General features: G+C 38.3%; 1 protein-coding gene across 1 annotated transcript in view; it reads left to right on the forward strand.

Moving 5' to 3' along the window:
• CDH8 (cadherin 8) overlaps nucleotides 1-16,895 on the forward strand; it is a 371,685-nt gene that overhangs the window by 195,678 nt on the left and 159,112 nt on the right. Inside the window, exons 5-7 of the mRNA XM_032854312.1 lie at nucleotides 7,503-7,670; nucleotides 11,260-11,447; nucleotides 14,841-15,094. Coding sequence (XP_032710203.1) covers nucleotides 7,503-7,670; nucleotides 11,260-11,447; nucleotides 14,841-15,094 — 610 coding nt within the window. The remainder of the gene's footprint in view (nucleotides 1-7,502; nucleotides 7,671-11,259; nucleotides 11,448-14,840; nucleotides 15,095-16,895) is intronic.

Consider the following 16,895-nt stretch of genomic DNA (forward strand, 5'->3'; position numbering starts at 1 on the left):
TTGATGTGGGACGTTTATGCTTTGCAGCACTGTTGAATATCATCTTTGTTTCTTATTCTTTAAATAAGGTAAGTTTATTTTAATGATTATCACCACTAAATTAATAACTAAATTTCATTTACATACATATCCATGTATGCCTTTATTTATAAAATGTAAATACAAAATTAAAATATATATATATATATATATATATATCTGTGAGTATACATATGTGTAAATAGGTATATGTAAAAATAAATGTAAAATATATATTTACATATATCTCTGTGAGGGCATCTTTATCTGTATTTATACCCATATATGTATAAAGTAAGGCATTGGCTTTTTACTTTTCATATAGTATATTAACTTTAAACTGTTGTTTGGCAGTTAATAACATTTTACATATAATATCAGTAAGCCTCAGGGAGTTTAAGTGATTTGCTCAAGATCACATGGCTGGTAGTATCAGATCAAAATAATTTCTCATTTGTATAATCTCTGAGTTCATGTTCTAAAACATATACTCCTCTGCTTTCCGTAACATTGTGCTGAGAAATTTGTGGGGGGGAGCAACCTTCAATTCCTTCACAAAAACACATCACATTATCTTTGTTTATATTCTTTGGCAAATTTTAAGCACATAAAATAGTCATTTCATATTATTCTCAAAATTTAAGAATTGTTATAAACATTTTATGTTTATGTAACATAATTTTTAACATCTGCTTAACATTGTATACCTTCGATCTCTATCACCTTCACCACTAATTTAATATTTCCCAACTGTTGCATATTTCAATTGTTTGACATTTTTTAAAAAATCACACACAAAAGTGAATATCTTACTCTAAAAATTTGAGATAGCTGGAAAAAGGAAAATTTATAATTTTCTTGGAATAAATTCTTAGTTTTACAAATACCAAATCAAAGTATATAAGTAAGATTTTGATTGCTGATACATTTAACTCAGTAGCTTTACAATTATATTGTAATATTTGACAAAAGCGTGAGTGATATATGAGAAATCTAGTTTTTCTAAATCCAGACCATTCTGTTTATCTATCAACCTATCTATCATCCATCTATCATCATCTCTCCAGCCAACTCAGAAGTTACAGTCACAAAGAAAGGGAAATGCATATTTTTGAACCTTAGGGAGGGTAAAGAGTTTTCTAATGATTCAGTTTGTCCTTTGTGATATATCTGTGCAAGTTTGACATTATTGCAGTTATTATACTGATGCTGTTCTTCAAGGAGAAGATGGGTATGTGTTGATGCATCTCTGATTATATGTCCTTTACCCCTCATTCATGGCAGCATATGGTTAGCAGAAATTGTGACTACAATATATGGTGCCCAAAAGGAATTTATCCCTGGTGAATTTGTATCACTTAATCTCATCAATGAGAGACCCTTTTCCCGCAGATAGTAAAATGATAATTGCACATTGAACTGGCAAGAGTTTTGGGGAATAACAAAGCTAGTGGTTTCATAACCAGGATAATGTGTTCAACAAGTCTTATTCAAAAGAGGAGTCTAGCACAGCATTTTATATCAACTGCTGTCTTTGAACGGCACAATCTGGGAGACCCACAAAGAGTGAATTACAGTAATCAGGCTTCAGAATGACAAAAGAGTTAATCAGCATCCCCTTGCCTTTCTCGTGAAGCCTCTCAATCTGGTGATATCACAGAAATTATAAAAAGAAGCCTTCGTGATGGATACAAAATGCTTCTCAAATGATAACACCAAAGACAATGGTAAACACCCATACGGGGACACACACACACACACACACAAGTCTTAAATTTTGAGATGACTGAAACTGGATTCTCATCAGAAGTCCTCCCTGGATAATGAGACAGAAGGAACAGCTGTTTAGCACTTAGGAAGAACTTAAGGCCAGCCTAGGACTTAAATTTTTCAACCACTGCAACAGGGAAATCTCCATTTGATTGAATAAAGTTAATATAAAAGTGTGTCTTTTAAATACAGGCGAAATCGACTCACAGTAGGGTAATGAATGCCATTTTCAGGGCAAGACGATTCCCCCTTTACCTCCTTAGTTATCCCAGCAAGGTTCGCCTCCCATTTCACACCTTCCCACCCCACTCTCCAGTGCCAGGTTCAAAATCCCCATTGAATTAAATTCATTGAATGAGAATGGGTTCTCATTCATTCTCATGAAACTTCTGATGAGAGTAGCTTTTCAAAATGAAAACTCTTCTAAAATCTGATAGTTCACATTCCCTCTTCTGAATTTACTTCACAGGTCATGCTTTTGAGACTCCAGCAGGACAGGATTTTTGTTTTGTTTTGTTTTTCTTCTCCTCCAAATCTTAGAGGCTCCTATTTTCAAGGAAACAAGTTTGTCCCAAGGATGTTCCTTGTTTTTTTTTGTTGTTGTTGTTTTTGTTTTCTATCCAAGGATAACCTCGGTGAAGGGCCCCCATATAAATACTAATATGGTTACTGAGTTGGAATTTTCTAAACATCAAAGACAAAAAAGATGTGATATTTTCAATTGTATCAACTCCAAGTCAGTCCTGATATTACCATGTTTAATTAGCGAAGTTGATTTTCTTTTTGGTGAGGCTGTTTATCAAATGCCTACATCAAAGAGTTTTACTCACTGCCCCCAGAAGAAAGCGTTCTGTCATACTGCTTTCCATAAAACTGAAAACTCTAATTTGTTGCCAAGTTGATATAATGGAAGTTTAAACACAATATTTAAGCTTCTAAAAACATTGCTGGGCATTGAAAATGTGTAACTATGAGCATGTGGGAAGACATGAGCATTAATGTTGCTTCACCACTTTGGTGACGAAAGATGGACGCAGTCCTTGTCTTGGGGAGTGGGAAGCTATTTGAAATCAACACCATCAAAGCTGTTTTAAGACGGTTTATTTTTAGCAGAAAGGGTTCAGGGATCTCTTATCGACTGTTTTAAAATAAAAGTTGAAAATGGATAAAAATGCTATTTAACTGAGGATTTCTGTAACTTTTTACATAGTTCAAAATTTTTGACTTCGCAAATCTGAGAAGAAAAATAACCATATTTTCTGCTTTGTTGGAGGTGGTATTTGATACCAAACAATACTTCTTTTTGACGTAAAGCAGTTCTCTCTTTTGTCTATAAAAGAAACAGCCTAAAGCTTGGGAGAACATGTGAGCCAAAGCAAATAATTCGGGGGAGAAGTAGAGGCAACTTTTAAGGCAATTTTCTTATTTTAAGAGTTTATCATCATGTTGCAACATCTATGTAGGTGAAATGATCTGCCTTTGCATAGGAATTTTTAAAAAAAGATTTTAGTGACATGTGTACAAATGACCCAGTACGAGGAGAAAAATAGGAGGGCCAAGGGCACTTGGGTTTTTCCTAGCATGCTTTTATGGCTACAAGGTAACAGGAAAAATGTTCCAGAAATTCTGTCTTGAATTTTCTAATGAGTCATTGCTAGTTTGTGAGGTTGAGACTAGAGGCAGCTCAAAAAGCAAGAGCTGTTTATTATACAGTTTGTACCGAAACCAATGAAGTATGCTGCATCCCCTCAAGAAAACTTGTAGAGACTCCTTGCCTGCCTTAGAAATCAGAAAACCCACTCTTAGTGTTTTCTGAGAAAAGAGAAAGTGTGAAGACTTCCATGTGCAGCTTTCCAGCTGGGTTCTCTTGAGCAATCGCACTTAACTGGATAGCTATTATTCTCTCTTCTCTGAAGGGGAAGCGAATACCTGCCTGGCCATGTCAAGGGGCAATGTGTTATTACACTGAAGTACTTTTGAGCGGTAGATGTCTGTGAAGAATGACATGCTGGAAACATGGTTGACCCTTGGATAATGAACCAGTATCCTAACCATATTTTTTAGGGTCTCGGCAGGAACAGGGTGATTAAGGATAATTTAATGAAGTAACTGTTGACAAAAGCTTGGCCAGGTTAAGGGAGACCATCAAGGGATAGTGAAGTACCCCAAGGCTAGCCAGCAGAAGAAGTGCCATCATCACCCCTAAGCCTGAGACAACAAGGGATTGGGGCAGCTATTGGACACTAGAGTTTTGCTCTAGCAGTGTCTGAAGATAATAACCATAGATTGGCCCAACATATGATTGGAGTATTTGGAGAGTCTGGAACTTCAGCAGCTACATCCTCGCAGTCTCCTAGGGTAATGTATGTTGGTTGAGTCTAGTGTAGAGTCAGAAAGTAAGAAAGTCCATGGGTGCCTAGGGGGTTCAGTCAGTTGAACATCCAACTCTTGATTTTGGCTCAGGTCATGATCTTGGGATCATGAGATCAGGCCCTGCATCAGACCCCCGACTCAGTTGGGGAATCTGCTTGGGATTCTCTCTGTCCCTCTACTCCAACTCCCACTTGTGCTGTTTCCCTCTCTCCCTTTCTTTAATGAGTTAATCTTAAATAAATCTCTAATGAATGAATCTCTAGTGAATGAAAGAAAAGAAAAAGAGAAACAAAGGAAGAAAGAAAGAGTTCATGGAGGCAATCCATAAAGGTCACTCTTCCATGCCAAGAGTAGGTGGAAAATGCAGGAAACTGGATCTGGCGGGGGCAGGGCAGCAAGAGGAGAATGTTTAGCATCCAGATAAGCATTAAATAAATTCTGATTGCATATTTGGCAGTATGAATACCGTATACCTTGATGGTGGAAAGCATAAATGTTTTTGTAATGGGTGGGAGACCCATGGAGCTCTGCTTGTCCCATTTAAGCAAGTCCTTCCACCATAATGCGTCTCTAATATTTTGATATAACTCATAGACATTAAACCTAAGTATGTTATTATAACTGATCCTCAAAACTATTTTAATTCCAAGTGGTTTCAAAGACATCACATGGTTTTATTTTTTTTTTAATTTGGTCTCTCACAATATATTTTTTTAAGTGATAGGAATAATACATAGCACACTTCTCTGGGTCTGAGGAAATTGTAAGAATTCTTCTTCTGAAGTAACCTCAAAGGACTCATGGGTAGACTTCAACCCATCTGCTCATTTTGGAAAAAAAAAAAAAACAAAACCAAAAATGTTGTCTTCCTTGGGGAATTATATCCGTTTCCTCTGATTATTAAATGTTGTGTGCCAAATTCCAAAGTCCAGTGGATGGCTTAGTTCAGGACGACCGTCGAATGTGATGGTACCTAAATTTTACATTTGCGTAACTATGATGGGAATAAAGCAATTTTCTAATCCTTTCTACGGGAATTGGGCCCGTATTGGAGATATGCTGAGTTAAGGAGTATATAACCACGGCAGAATAGGAGGATGGGCAGCTCATCGCGCTGATGGTGAGGTTTTGTTGTTATTGTTGTTGTTTTTTGTTCACGTTTGTTTTCTCACATAGTAATCTAAGTTTGCATGATTGTTATATTTCTGTCTTTCTCTTCTTTCTGTTTTTGTTTATCTCGAAGTATGGTCTATTGAGTTGCATTTTGATATGATCAGATCTTGAACCAAGCCATTATATTGCTTGATATTATTAAGCATTATATTGAATTTATTATTATTATTATATTGAATATATTATATTGAAGATATTATTAAGTTGCAATCAATATTCCCAAATAAGTAAGGTGATTTAATTAGGGCTCCCTGAATGTGAACCTCAGATAGAAAAGGGGTGTCGAGGTGTAATAAAGTACATTGGAACTAGCAGTTCTTCCCAAAGCCTGTACCCTCTCTGGGTGGATTAGGTTTCCCTGGGCACTCTTGTGCCTCACCTGCTACTCGAATCATTCAGGGGTTTGAACTCCTTGCACACCTTTTACGGACAGATGATTTAATTAGAGCTTAGGAGTCCAAAGGAAAAAAACAACAAACCATGATTATAATTTCAGAAACGGCCAAGAGAGTGGCTCATCCTCAATTTGAATTGAATTGAATTGAATTAAACCTGAGGTTATTACGAGGGGAGAATTCTCTAGTCCAGACAGTTTTCTTTAACTTGGGCCAGAGGTCTAACCCTCATCCATTCAATAGGAAAATTTGGGGCTAGTCACAATAATTTCTCTTAGGGGATGTTAGCAATATAGTGGTCAGAGGTGTGTTTTCTGAGAGAGGGTTAAGTGAAACTGCAGGACACAGAAAAAATACAGTACAATCATCGTAAGAGATCTAGTCGTTCTTTAAAATGGGAAAAATTGAAATAATTGCAACATCTGTTGATATGGAAAGCTTAAGTTACTGATAGTGTATTCATAAATGAAGAATTATGCAGCTATGAGAAGTAATGAGTTGGATGTCTATACGCTAACAACAACAACAACAAAAAGATCTCAAACATAACCACTCTGTGATAAAAGAAAGTCCCAGAAAAGTGCCTACTGTATCACGGCCACATTTGTGGTTTAATGTTCATACACATATACGTATATTCGTATGCATAGACATATAACAGCTTTGGAAATGTACCCATCCAAATGTTAGCAATATTTATCTATAGATAGGAGAGTAGGGAGAGGGCTAAATAAAGATTTTTAAAATAACTTCAGAAGTATCTACACATATTTTGAATCTTTAAGAAGAATATTAAATTACTGGTGAAATACATAAAAGAAGCAGATGGATGAAACCCTGAAAATCTATCAAAAGGAAAACACGAACATTTTAGCACTGATGATATTGTTATTTTGTACTATTTTGTACCTCCTTTCTCTCTGTCTTTTCATTTTTTATCTAAATTTTTGTACAATAGAGGAAATGTAACAATTAAAATATAAATGTGGTTGAATAGTACGTTAGGATTTAGACACTTGCCTGTATTAATTCTGATTGGTGTTTTATTCATTTGTGTTGATCTTAATAATGTATTTATTTCTTTCATCTCTCTGATACATTTGTGAGCTTCAGAATAATTTATCTTTGACCTCAGAGCCTTCAAGCTATTTATGTATTTACTCCTCTTGTAGGGGAATTGGAGTCTGTGATAAATTGTAAGATTCTTTCACTTGCAGGGATTTCCTGGGTAGATGAGGCTATGTTATGATTTATACTTTAATTTGGTAGGCAAGAGTATGCCATTCAGTTTACTTTCTAATATATATCTTTGCAAGTTCTCTCTCTTTTTTTGATACACTCTAAAATGTATTTTTGCAAGTTAGCCACTAATGTCTGTGACTAAAATCTTTCTCAGTGTTGGCATCACAGATACACAGCAGTTAAAAGGCAAAAGAGGGGCGCCTGGGTTGCTCAGTGGGTTAAAGCCTCTGCTTTCGGCTCAGGTCATGATCTCAGGGTCCTGGGATCGAGCCCCACATCAGGCTCTCTGCTCCGCGGAGAGCTTGCTTCCTCCTCTCTCTCTCTGCCTGCCTCCCTGCCTACTTGTGATCTCTCTATCAAATAAGTAAATAAAATCTAAAAAACAAAAAAGGCAAAAGAAAACAGAAAATTATCTGAGTGGGGACTTGATGTGTGCACCTGGGTATGTTTGTGTGTGTGTGAGAGAGTTGTCACATTCAATTTGAATGAACCGTCTGTCTGAAAGTCATTCTCCCATTTTCTCTCCCTCAGCAATTATAAAAACTGCCCTTCCCAACATGGACAGAGAAGCCAAGGAAGAATACCTGGTTGTTATCCAAGCCAAAGATATGGGTGGACACTCCGGTGGCCTGTCTGGAACCACAACACTTACGGTGACCCTTACTGACGTTAATGACAATCCTCCAAAATTTGCCCAAAGTAAGTGAGTTTCCTGCACTGGGTGAAAATCTCCAAGTATGTTGTGTTTTCATTTGAACTTATGTCCTGATTTTCAGCAACATTCAAAAAACTGATAGGAATCACTGAATGCTGATTATATGCAAGGTATGCCAATTTATTATTTATATATGCAAATATGAATATATATAAATATGTAAATATATAAATATGTAAATATATAAAAATATATAAATATATATTTATAAATTATATATATATATATAATATATGATAAACCAACTCTCCTGCTATTTTGGTACTAAATGTATCTCCATTTTACAGATTTCAAAGAAGTTGAAAAAATTTCCACATATTAAATGTGTAGTAAATAGTGGAGCTAAGTGAACCAGGGTGTCTGACTTCAGGATGTTTGCTTAGTTCTCTCTTTCATGGTACCTCCCACTAAGAACTTGAGAGAATGATTAAAATGTACCTCGGACAGTGCGCTATCGATAATCCCACTTTGTTGGATAAAAGAAGCTCATCTCCGTAGTGCTTGAAGGGGGAAAAGCAGATACGCGATACACTTGCTGCACAAATAAGCCCTCCTCCTTCCTGTGACTTCCTGTAGTTCCTCCCACAGCCGTCAGTGGTCACCGACCCTGCTCTTCCCTACTAAAGCCATGCTCTGCCTTGGAAGTATCTCAGCAAAATTTTAGGCAGCCACCTTCCATGAATCAGGGAGATAATCATTATTTTCCAACTTTTCCAACTTGTGAGCACTTACCCAAATAATCTGACATAGATGCCTTGGGAAGGCCTTTCTGACATGGAGACTCTTGAGAGACGAGTGATGACTAGGAATTAGCTAGAACAAAGCGAAACCGGGGGACGGGGCGGTGGACGTTGTAACTGGAGGAAGAGGTCATCCAGAACCCCATGAAAGAGGGGTGTGGGGTGTATGACCCTGGATGAGAATTGAAAGAATCACACTCCCATTGGAGTCTAGAGCATCTGGAGAGTTAGGTTAGGCAGGAGTTAGCCGTACTTGGATTTGGTACCATTTTAAGTACCATGATCTTTGTTTTACCCCTTAAGATCAGTGGGAAGCCATTAAAAGGTTTTGCATTGTAGGTTAAGTAATAAAATTGGATTTCAAGGAAATCAGAGAAAATGAAATCTTGCGACCGTCTTCCAAGTGTTCTCCGCACTGCAGCCGCTTAAAGGGTGTTTGTAAACATTCATGTAAAAAGTGAAAGCAGGGCTGGTAAACAAGGGTGATCTCAGTGGAACCGGAGGAAGTGTATAGGTGTGACAGATCCTTAAGGGTTAATGATAACAAAAGTCTAAGGATACATTGCATTTTCAGTCACATTGCTGCCATGAGCGATTACATGCCTGCTGATGCTTTTTGTTCAGATAGGGAATACCATAGGAGAACTTGTTTTTGAAGAGAGAAGAGTAGGGAGAGAAAGGGAGAAGGAGAAGGAGAGAGACACACGTGGGGCTTGAAAATGACACATTTGAAGTATCTTTGAGAATTTATCTGCAGAACGAAATTCCAGGGTAGGAAGATCAGAAGGGATTCATTTTCATTAGTAATTTTAGAATTTTCACTTCTGGCCATGCATAAATCAGATAACAAGGCCACCCTTTCTAACCACATTGTTGGAATGGAGAGTACTATGTCTCCCATCCTTTCCCTGGTTCTTTTATTTGCTTTTCCGTGACCATTATAGTTAAGGCTGTAAATATGCAACTCTTCTTTCTCAGAAAATTATTGTTTCAATTCAGCGGTGGCAGGTGAGTTTCATTAGCTAGTGTTCCCTTTCTTAGGGGTAATAACTATTAACGATGATCACACTGATAGGGATGATGAGTGAGCAGAATAGGAATGGATAAACGTTTCATTTGCTTGGCTTCCCAAGGCTCCCTGATGTAGGACCAGCAGCCAGGTGAAGCCCCTTGCTGGCTTATTTACTTAAACATACCTAGAGGGACCATCTCGAACCTTATCTGGTATATAAAGTTTGAAGAAAATAGAATCGTTATACCAATTATGAGAGAATTGGGAAATTCACATTCGACGTGTAGATTTTCAGTGCGACCTTACGGTGAAACTGTTTGGAAAACATTTTCGTTCCCCAGTCCCATGATTTCATGATTCTAAGAGACATTTTTATTTCATCATTCAATAAAAGTGTGTTACTGCTGAGGAAAACCTTACCCATCCTCTGAAATAATCTGGTTAGATCGGGTAAAATGAGACTTTGTTTGTCCAAGGGACTCAGTGATTGAGTTCTGACTAGAATTAGGTAATGTTCTCCAGATTTAATTTTTCCTTTTGGTTTATAGCTCATCGAATATTTATCTTTTTCCTCTTTGTTTTGGTTGCGATGGGACTAAAACTTCCTGGTTGTCTTGAGTTTTGGTTCCCCAGAAACAGGCACTGAGACAAGAATTTGATTATTAAGTAGTTTATCTTGGAGATGATCCCAGGAATCACCAGTAGGAGAGTGAGGATGTGTGAGAGAGGATAGAGAGCCAATAAGTACATTATCAAGCCAGCTATGACTGTGCGGGTCTGGAGCTTTATCCAGGAAGCTCTGAAACACTGTAAATAAACAAAGTAGAAGGAATAGCTTGATGTTACCCTACCAGAGAGGGGAGGAGCCTGGGATTTTATATCATAAATGGTGTGAGCCTTTGAAGGCCGCTTCCGTGAGGGCATTAATTTTCTGGTAGTTCTGGCCTGACAGGCAGGGGGTAAAATGGGTTCTGAAGGCCAGAGAAAAGCCTCAGGCAAAGAAATGCGGGAGTTGGCAGTTAGATGTAGGGCAGGTGTGTACGAAAGTGGTAATGACCAGGGCTTATGGTTGCTTCCCTCCGCCAATGAAATGAGTGACACCAATACACCAACTAAAGCGATTTGAGTAAAAATGGGATGATTACCACTAATTAGACACATTTTACTGGCCCCCATGGGAGAATAAATGTACACTGTAATTGTATTTTGCCTAGAGAGTTTTGGAGGTAAGAATTTCTGGTCTTCAGAGCAATGAGGACTTTAGTAACAGGAGGGCTGTTTTATGTGTCTAAACAGCTTGCTGCAGGGCACAGCAGAAGTTTAGTAATTGGATTTTATCAAAAATGGTCTACAAGTCTGTAAATATAAAGGTAACTTCAAAAGTGACTTTCAGTGTGTTACACATTGCATCTTTCTGTGCTGAAATTAGCTTCATATTTTATGTTGGGCAACAGTGAGTATACCCACGGGCAGCCAGTGTGATTATACAGCAAGTTGGAAAGAATACTGACGTAGACTCACTAATATCCTGATATAACTCTGCTCTAAATATACATTTGGTAAACATATGGTTGAGTAAGTTTCATATCTCAGAAGAGTCTCAAAAAGAGATCAGTTCTTCTTCTGGGATCTCTTTGTCTCTGACTCATGGAAAGGATTGTGCATTTTGCAGCAAAAGGGATACTTTTGTCTTCCATCACTGTGTTCCTAATTTCTATAGGTGTGCTCAGAACAAAGAAAGTACCCAATAAATATTTGCTAAATGGGTTACTAAATGAATGGAATTAGTGCCATGCTCAGTGTTTCTCTCTTTTTTCTAAGGTCTGTATCACTTCTCAGTACCAGAAGATGTGGTTCTTGGCACTGCCATAGGGAGGGTGAAGGCCAATGATCAGGATATTGGTGAAAATGCGCAGTCATCCTATGACATAATCGATGGAGACGGAACAGCACTCTTTGAAATCACTTCTGATGCCCAGGCCCAGGATGGCATTATAAGACTAAGAAAGGTAAGCTAAGGGTTTGTTCATCTTCCAGATACCTCTTTGAAACTTGAGTTTTGAAGTTTATAGGAGTTGGGTGGACCTCTTTAGCTGTGAAAAAGTAGAGCCCTTTTTTGTACCTCATACCCTTGGCCTCACTTCCTGTTTCAGCTAAAGCCATGCCAGCCAGTCACCATGGTGTAGGTAGCGTCGTGTATCCCCCATCATCTCTCTCTCATCGATGCCCCAGTGTTCTTCCCTAAGCTGAAGGAATTTGCTCAGTTCCTTTCTAGAGCACTCCAGTCACAAAGGGGAAGTCAACACTCAGAAGGTAAACCTCAAGCCATGAAGGACGTAGATTGGTAGGCGCTTCTCATTCTTTTTTTTTTTTTTTTTAAGATTTTATTTATTTATTTGAGAGAGAAAGTGAGCAAGAGAGACAGAGAGCACAAGCAGTGGGGAGGGGCAGAGGGAGTGGGAGAGGAAGACTCCCCATTGAGTAGAGAGCCCGATGTGGGGCTCGATCCCAGGACCCTGAGATCATGACCTGAGGTAAAGGCAGACACTTTACCAACTGAACCACCCCGGTGCCCAGCAGTTCTTATTCTTTGGAGACATTATTCTGAGGCATATTTTCTATGGTTCTTAAGAGGATTCCCAGTAGGAAGAAGATTCAGTTGGCCACAGAGGTGGTAAATTCAGTGGCTTTTAATCCTTCTCTGTAGAGCTCTCCCCATTTCTGCACTTGAGTTTCATGGAATATTTATACAAAATATATTGCAGATTCCTGAGTCTTTATTGTAGACTCTGCTTTCAGGAGAACTCAAAGACAGACAAAGCAGTCCACCTTAGTCATTTTGGCCAGCTCCAGCACTAGAAAAGTGGGGCCAACCCTGCTCCCTTTGGGTATCCAACACCATGCATCACGAGTCCAAGCATTATGGTAAAGGAAGCTCATCTTTGCTTTACTCCTGCGAGTGGAACTACCATTGGAGAAAGAACTATCTCCATGAATAGTACAGATAATGTACTGCGATTTGCATCTACTTTTGCCAGCAGCCATTTCTTTTGTGATAGATGTGAAAAATTTTGTACAGTATTTTCCGTATTTATCTATCATCATGACATTTGCATTCATAAAAAATTGTAGAATGCATTTCATTGTTTTGTGGGCATTGGCATTTGCAAGGAAAATACCCTTTTGTCCTCATCATGAGTATTTTTTTTTTCAATATTGTTCTTCATGTCTTTTTCACAAAATAGTACAAATTAATTTCAGTTAAATATGTTGGCTCATGAATAAGAAGATAGATGGCCGAGCACACTGTTGGGAGCCAACAGTTCTTTGTCCATTTTGCTCAGCATTACATTCATGTGATTCCAAGCTTACTGTCTAATTCTCTCTGTCATGTGACATAGGAATCTGCTTCCAGTGCTCATGTCCTCAGAATCCCCCCTTGGAGACATGGTGACAATGGGAACCTGGAGTTTTCTGAATATGCTTTTATATACAAAATCAATTGTTTAAATTAATTTTGAGGGGAAAAAAATGGCTGCATTTATTTTAACTCTGTGCAGAGCAACACTAGCTTTCTACCTGGCTTGAGTTTAGGTTAAGAGTTACAAAGTATTTAAAAACTCATGTTTAAAATAGAGTACAGTATAATTATACTTGAGTCAATTATTGAATAACCCAGAGCCACATTTTCCTTGGCTAATGATTCCTAATGTCATTTTTATTGTTATTATTAACTGCCATCCTTTGCTACCATAAGGTGCTTTTATAAACTGAAGCAATTAGCCGTGTGTTGTAGTTTTATTCACTGTTATTCATAAACACGGAGCTATATACTACACATTTTGACACCAAGAAAACCATGTATTTTACTGTAGAGAACAATGTGTAGGGAGTCATATTTCTACAATTCATGGATCTTCTTTTTTGTCTTATAAAATCCCAAGGACACCAGGATGTGTTTGTATACATTGTTATTATGTGGAGCTAAGACATAAACAGAACGTAATCTGCTATACTTAACAGTGTTTGTGAAGAATTCGAAATTACAAAATTGTTACAGCAGGGGTGATTGGCAAATTAAGAAAATGCTGATGTTGAATCCTCTATTCATAGGTGCATGCGCCTGGTAATTTCAGAAGAGACAAGGAAGTGAATATCTGCCTTGTTTACTAGAAAACATTTCCCCCAAAAGCCAAGTCCCATTAGAACTGAATTCAAGTAGAAAAATCAACCCCAAATTTTGAGAAAAGAATACATATTTAAGCTTGTACGGGGGTTCTGGAAGAGTCCACTAATGCTAGCTTGTCTTGCAGTTTATTTTTATTTTTTTAAATCTGCATTGCAGATTTAAAGTTCTGTTTCTTATGAAGATTTGCAGCACACACCTGAATTGTTCTCTGAACCTTGACAGACGTTTATTCTTGAAAGCTGATGTATTAGGAGTTGCCAAGAATTGCACTGTAAGGATTCTGATACAGATGGGCTTCTGAGTATTCAAGGGATATGCTTTCTTCTCCCTACCTCTCTTTACCTAGATCGTTAGCTGGAGTCTCAGGGGCTCTTAAGGAATGACGTTATTAATATGTCAGAAATATCATCAGTAATGGTGCAATGAAGTAATTCCAAATGGCTTTCAAGTGGTTGGTGGTAGCACAGCCAAACCTAGTTATCTATATATACTGCTTTCACCCTTCCTTCTTCTAAATATAAACACAGATAAACATGCATCTGCGTACATATTCCCTTATATGCTCACCTACTTCGTAGCCCAGAACGTACAATAGAGACCTTCTAAGAATACTCTAAAAACTAATCAACCTCAGCTCAGCCCCATGATCAGTAGAGCAGCGGTGCTTTTGGAAGTGAAATAAGAAAACACTCTTTGTTGGGATTAGTGCTAAATTATGCTTTATAATGTCTCCTTGGACTAAACAATGATTATTTCTAGTTCTTTACATTTCACACACTGTTGCAGAAATGATAAAATATTCTTCTCAGATAGAGATTGTGTTCGATGCCGCCTTATCTCCTACCAGCAGAGGCCCGATTAACTGGCTGATTGGTATGCGGGTCATGCCACCACTAGTAAAATTTTATTATGACTCTGAAGTGAAATTTTGATGGCACAATTCATGACTGTGAATATTTTGTGAATTCCAAGTGAAATGAGCAAAACAAAACAAAACAATAGGAGATTAGATTCACTGAGCTTGTATAATAAACAGATATCAATAAATGCCTGTAAAATTTACAGGTTGAGTCTGAGGGAATGGAGAGTGATCCCATTAAGGCTCACAAATGGGCTTAAATGCACATAACTATCATCCATCAGCATTAGACTCATTTGTTCTTGCTGCTGTGGTCATTAGTGAGAAACATTCATCTTTGTCATTTCTTAACAGCCTCTGGACTTTGAGACCAAAAAATCCTATACTCTGAAGGTAGAGGCAGCCAATGTCCACATTGACCCACGTTTCAGTGGCAGGGGGCCCTTTAAAGACACGGCAACGGTCAAAATCGTTGTTGAGGATGCTGACGAGCCTCCTGTCTTCTCTTCGCCTACGTACCTCCTTGAAGTTCATGAAAATGCTGCTCTGAACTCCGTGATTGGGCAAGTGACTGCTCGTGACCCCGATATCACCGCCAGTCCTATCAGGTATTTCTTTTTTAAAAGGCATACAGGCTACATTGTCATAAATGACAAGCACATCAGTACTCAATGCAGTTATGTGTACATTCTGTGTGGTTGCCTTTGGTAGTATACACACATGACTGAGGAATTCTGGTGTGTGCACACACACACACAATGTGTGTGTGCGCATGTGCATGCATGTGCGCATAGGGACGCCTGTTCACACATGCCCACCCGAAGCTACGTAGAGTACCCAGAGTCAGGAATATCATGGTGAACGAAGTTATTGCAGCTTTCAGAGAACTCACTGAAAATGCAAAATTACATACGTTCTGCAGTGCATCTGAGTGAATCTTCTATATTTTCTCTGCTTGATTGTGTATTTGGGTTTTTTCCCTAGCGTTGGGCAAGTATTGCTGGTTTGTCTTCTTTCTTTTTTGACAGTTAAGTGAATTATATATAAGAATTTAGGGGCATGAGACGACTGTCTCAGTGCATTAAGAGGCCCCTATTTTATTTCTGTGTTTGGTGTTTGACTTTGAAATTATTTTCTTATCACTTCATGGACATTTCTGATAGGTCAGCATATCTGGATTGGTACCTTTTGGACAAAATCTTTCTCTGCCATTAAAAAAAAAATCCTTTTGTTTATATTTTCCTTGCTCAGAATTTTTTCCCAAGATGAAATAATCCTTTATTAAAGTTTTTCCTGCCTTTTTTAGAAGTGAGGCTCAGCTCTGTTTTTTTTTTTTTTTCTTCCTTTGAACTGTGTACATCTTTTCTCTTGTGCCAGTCATCCAAATGACAGTACAGGTGCTCAAGCTAAATAGCTTTCTTCTGAAAGAACACGAAAATCTATAACCTGTACACTGGTCTCCAAGGGTGAAGTGTTGGCTAATGATGTGTTTGAGAGTGGGTTTCAAATATTGTCTTAGAAATGCTTGTCAGGAGGGAGAGAGAGAGACAGAGAGAGAGAGGGAGGAATACAGTTTTGAAGAATTATCCATTCTTCATTTGTGAATTAGTTGTCCGTTCATCCCAATGTATTGAAGGGATATACTTCCGAATACTCTAATCAAGGAAACTCCGGCTGTGTGAACTTTCTGGAAGTTCTGTTTATTCACTTCCTTTTTATGTACTAAATTCCCGTTACTCATAAGGGTGCTGAAACTGTGAGACAGGAAGTGAAACCCACAGAAAAGGCAGTGCCCCCGGTAATTTTAGTTAGGGCAAAAAATGGTTCTTTTCAGATCCAGAAAAACTGGTTTTAATACAAGCCACTTCAAACCCCAGGATAATGTAGAGTATATCCCAAAGGGGTACCAAAAAAAAAAAAAAAAAGTTTCCCTCGGGGCGCCTGGGTGGCTCAGTGTGTTAAGCCTCTGCCTTCAGCTCAGGGCATGATCTCAAGGTCCTGGGATTGAGCCCCGCATCAGGCTCTCTGCTCAGCAGGGAGCCTGCTTCCCCCCCTCTCTCTCTGCCAGCCTCTCTGCCTACTTGTGATCTCTGGCTGCCAAATAAATAAATAAAATCTTTAAAAAAAAAGTTTCTCTCAAAGGAGCACAATCTCTAAGAAGATAAAAATCTCACTTAGGGGTTTTGAAAAATGGTCAGTTGTCCATTCTCAGTTATAAAGAGGTTCGGCAAGCCTTAGCCACACAGAATGCCCATATTTGTCCAAGAGAACTCTGTCTCTCAAAGAGCCAAGTGTTGAAGACAAGGTCAGTAAGTATCCAGAAGACTAGATGGACACGGTCATCCATTTTCTGACTACACGTTGAGGTTATGAAATGGCTCTAGATTGAAATGCAAATCTATAAATACG

Source organism: Lontra canadensis, unplaced genomic scaffold, assembly GCF_010015895.1.
Source record: "Lontra canadensis isolate GAN:19392208 unplaced genomic scaffold, GSC_riverotter_1.0 scaffold8, whole genome shotgun sequence".
Taxonomy (NCBI): Eukaryota; Metazoa; Chordata; class Mammalia; order Carnivora; family Mustelidae; genus Lontra; species Lontra canadensis.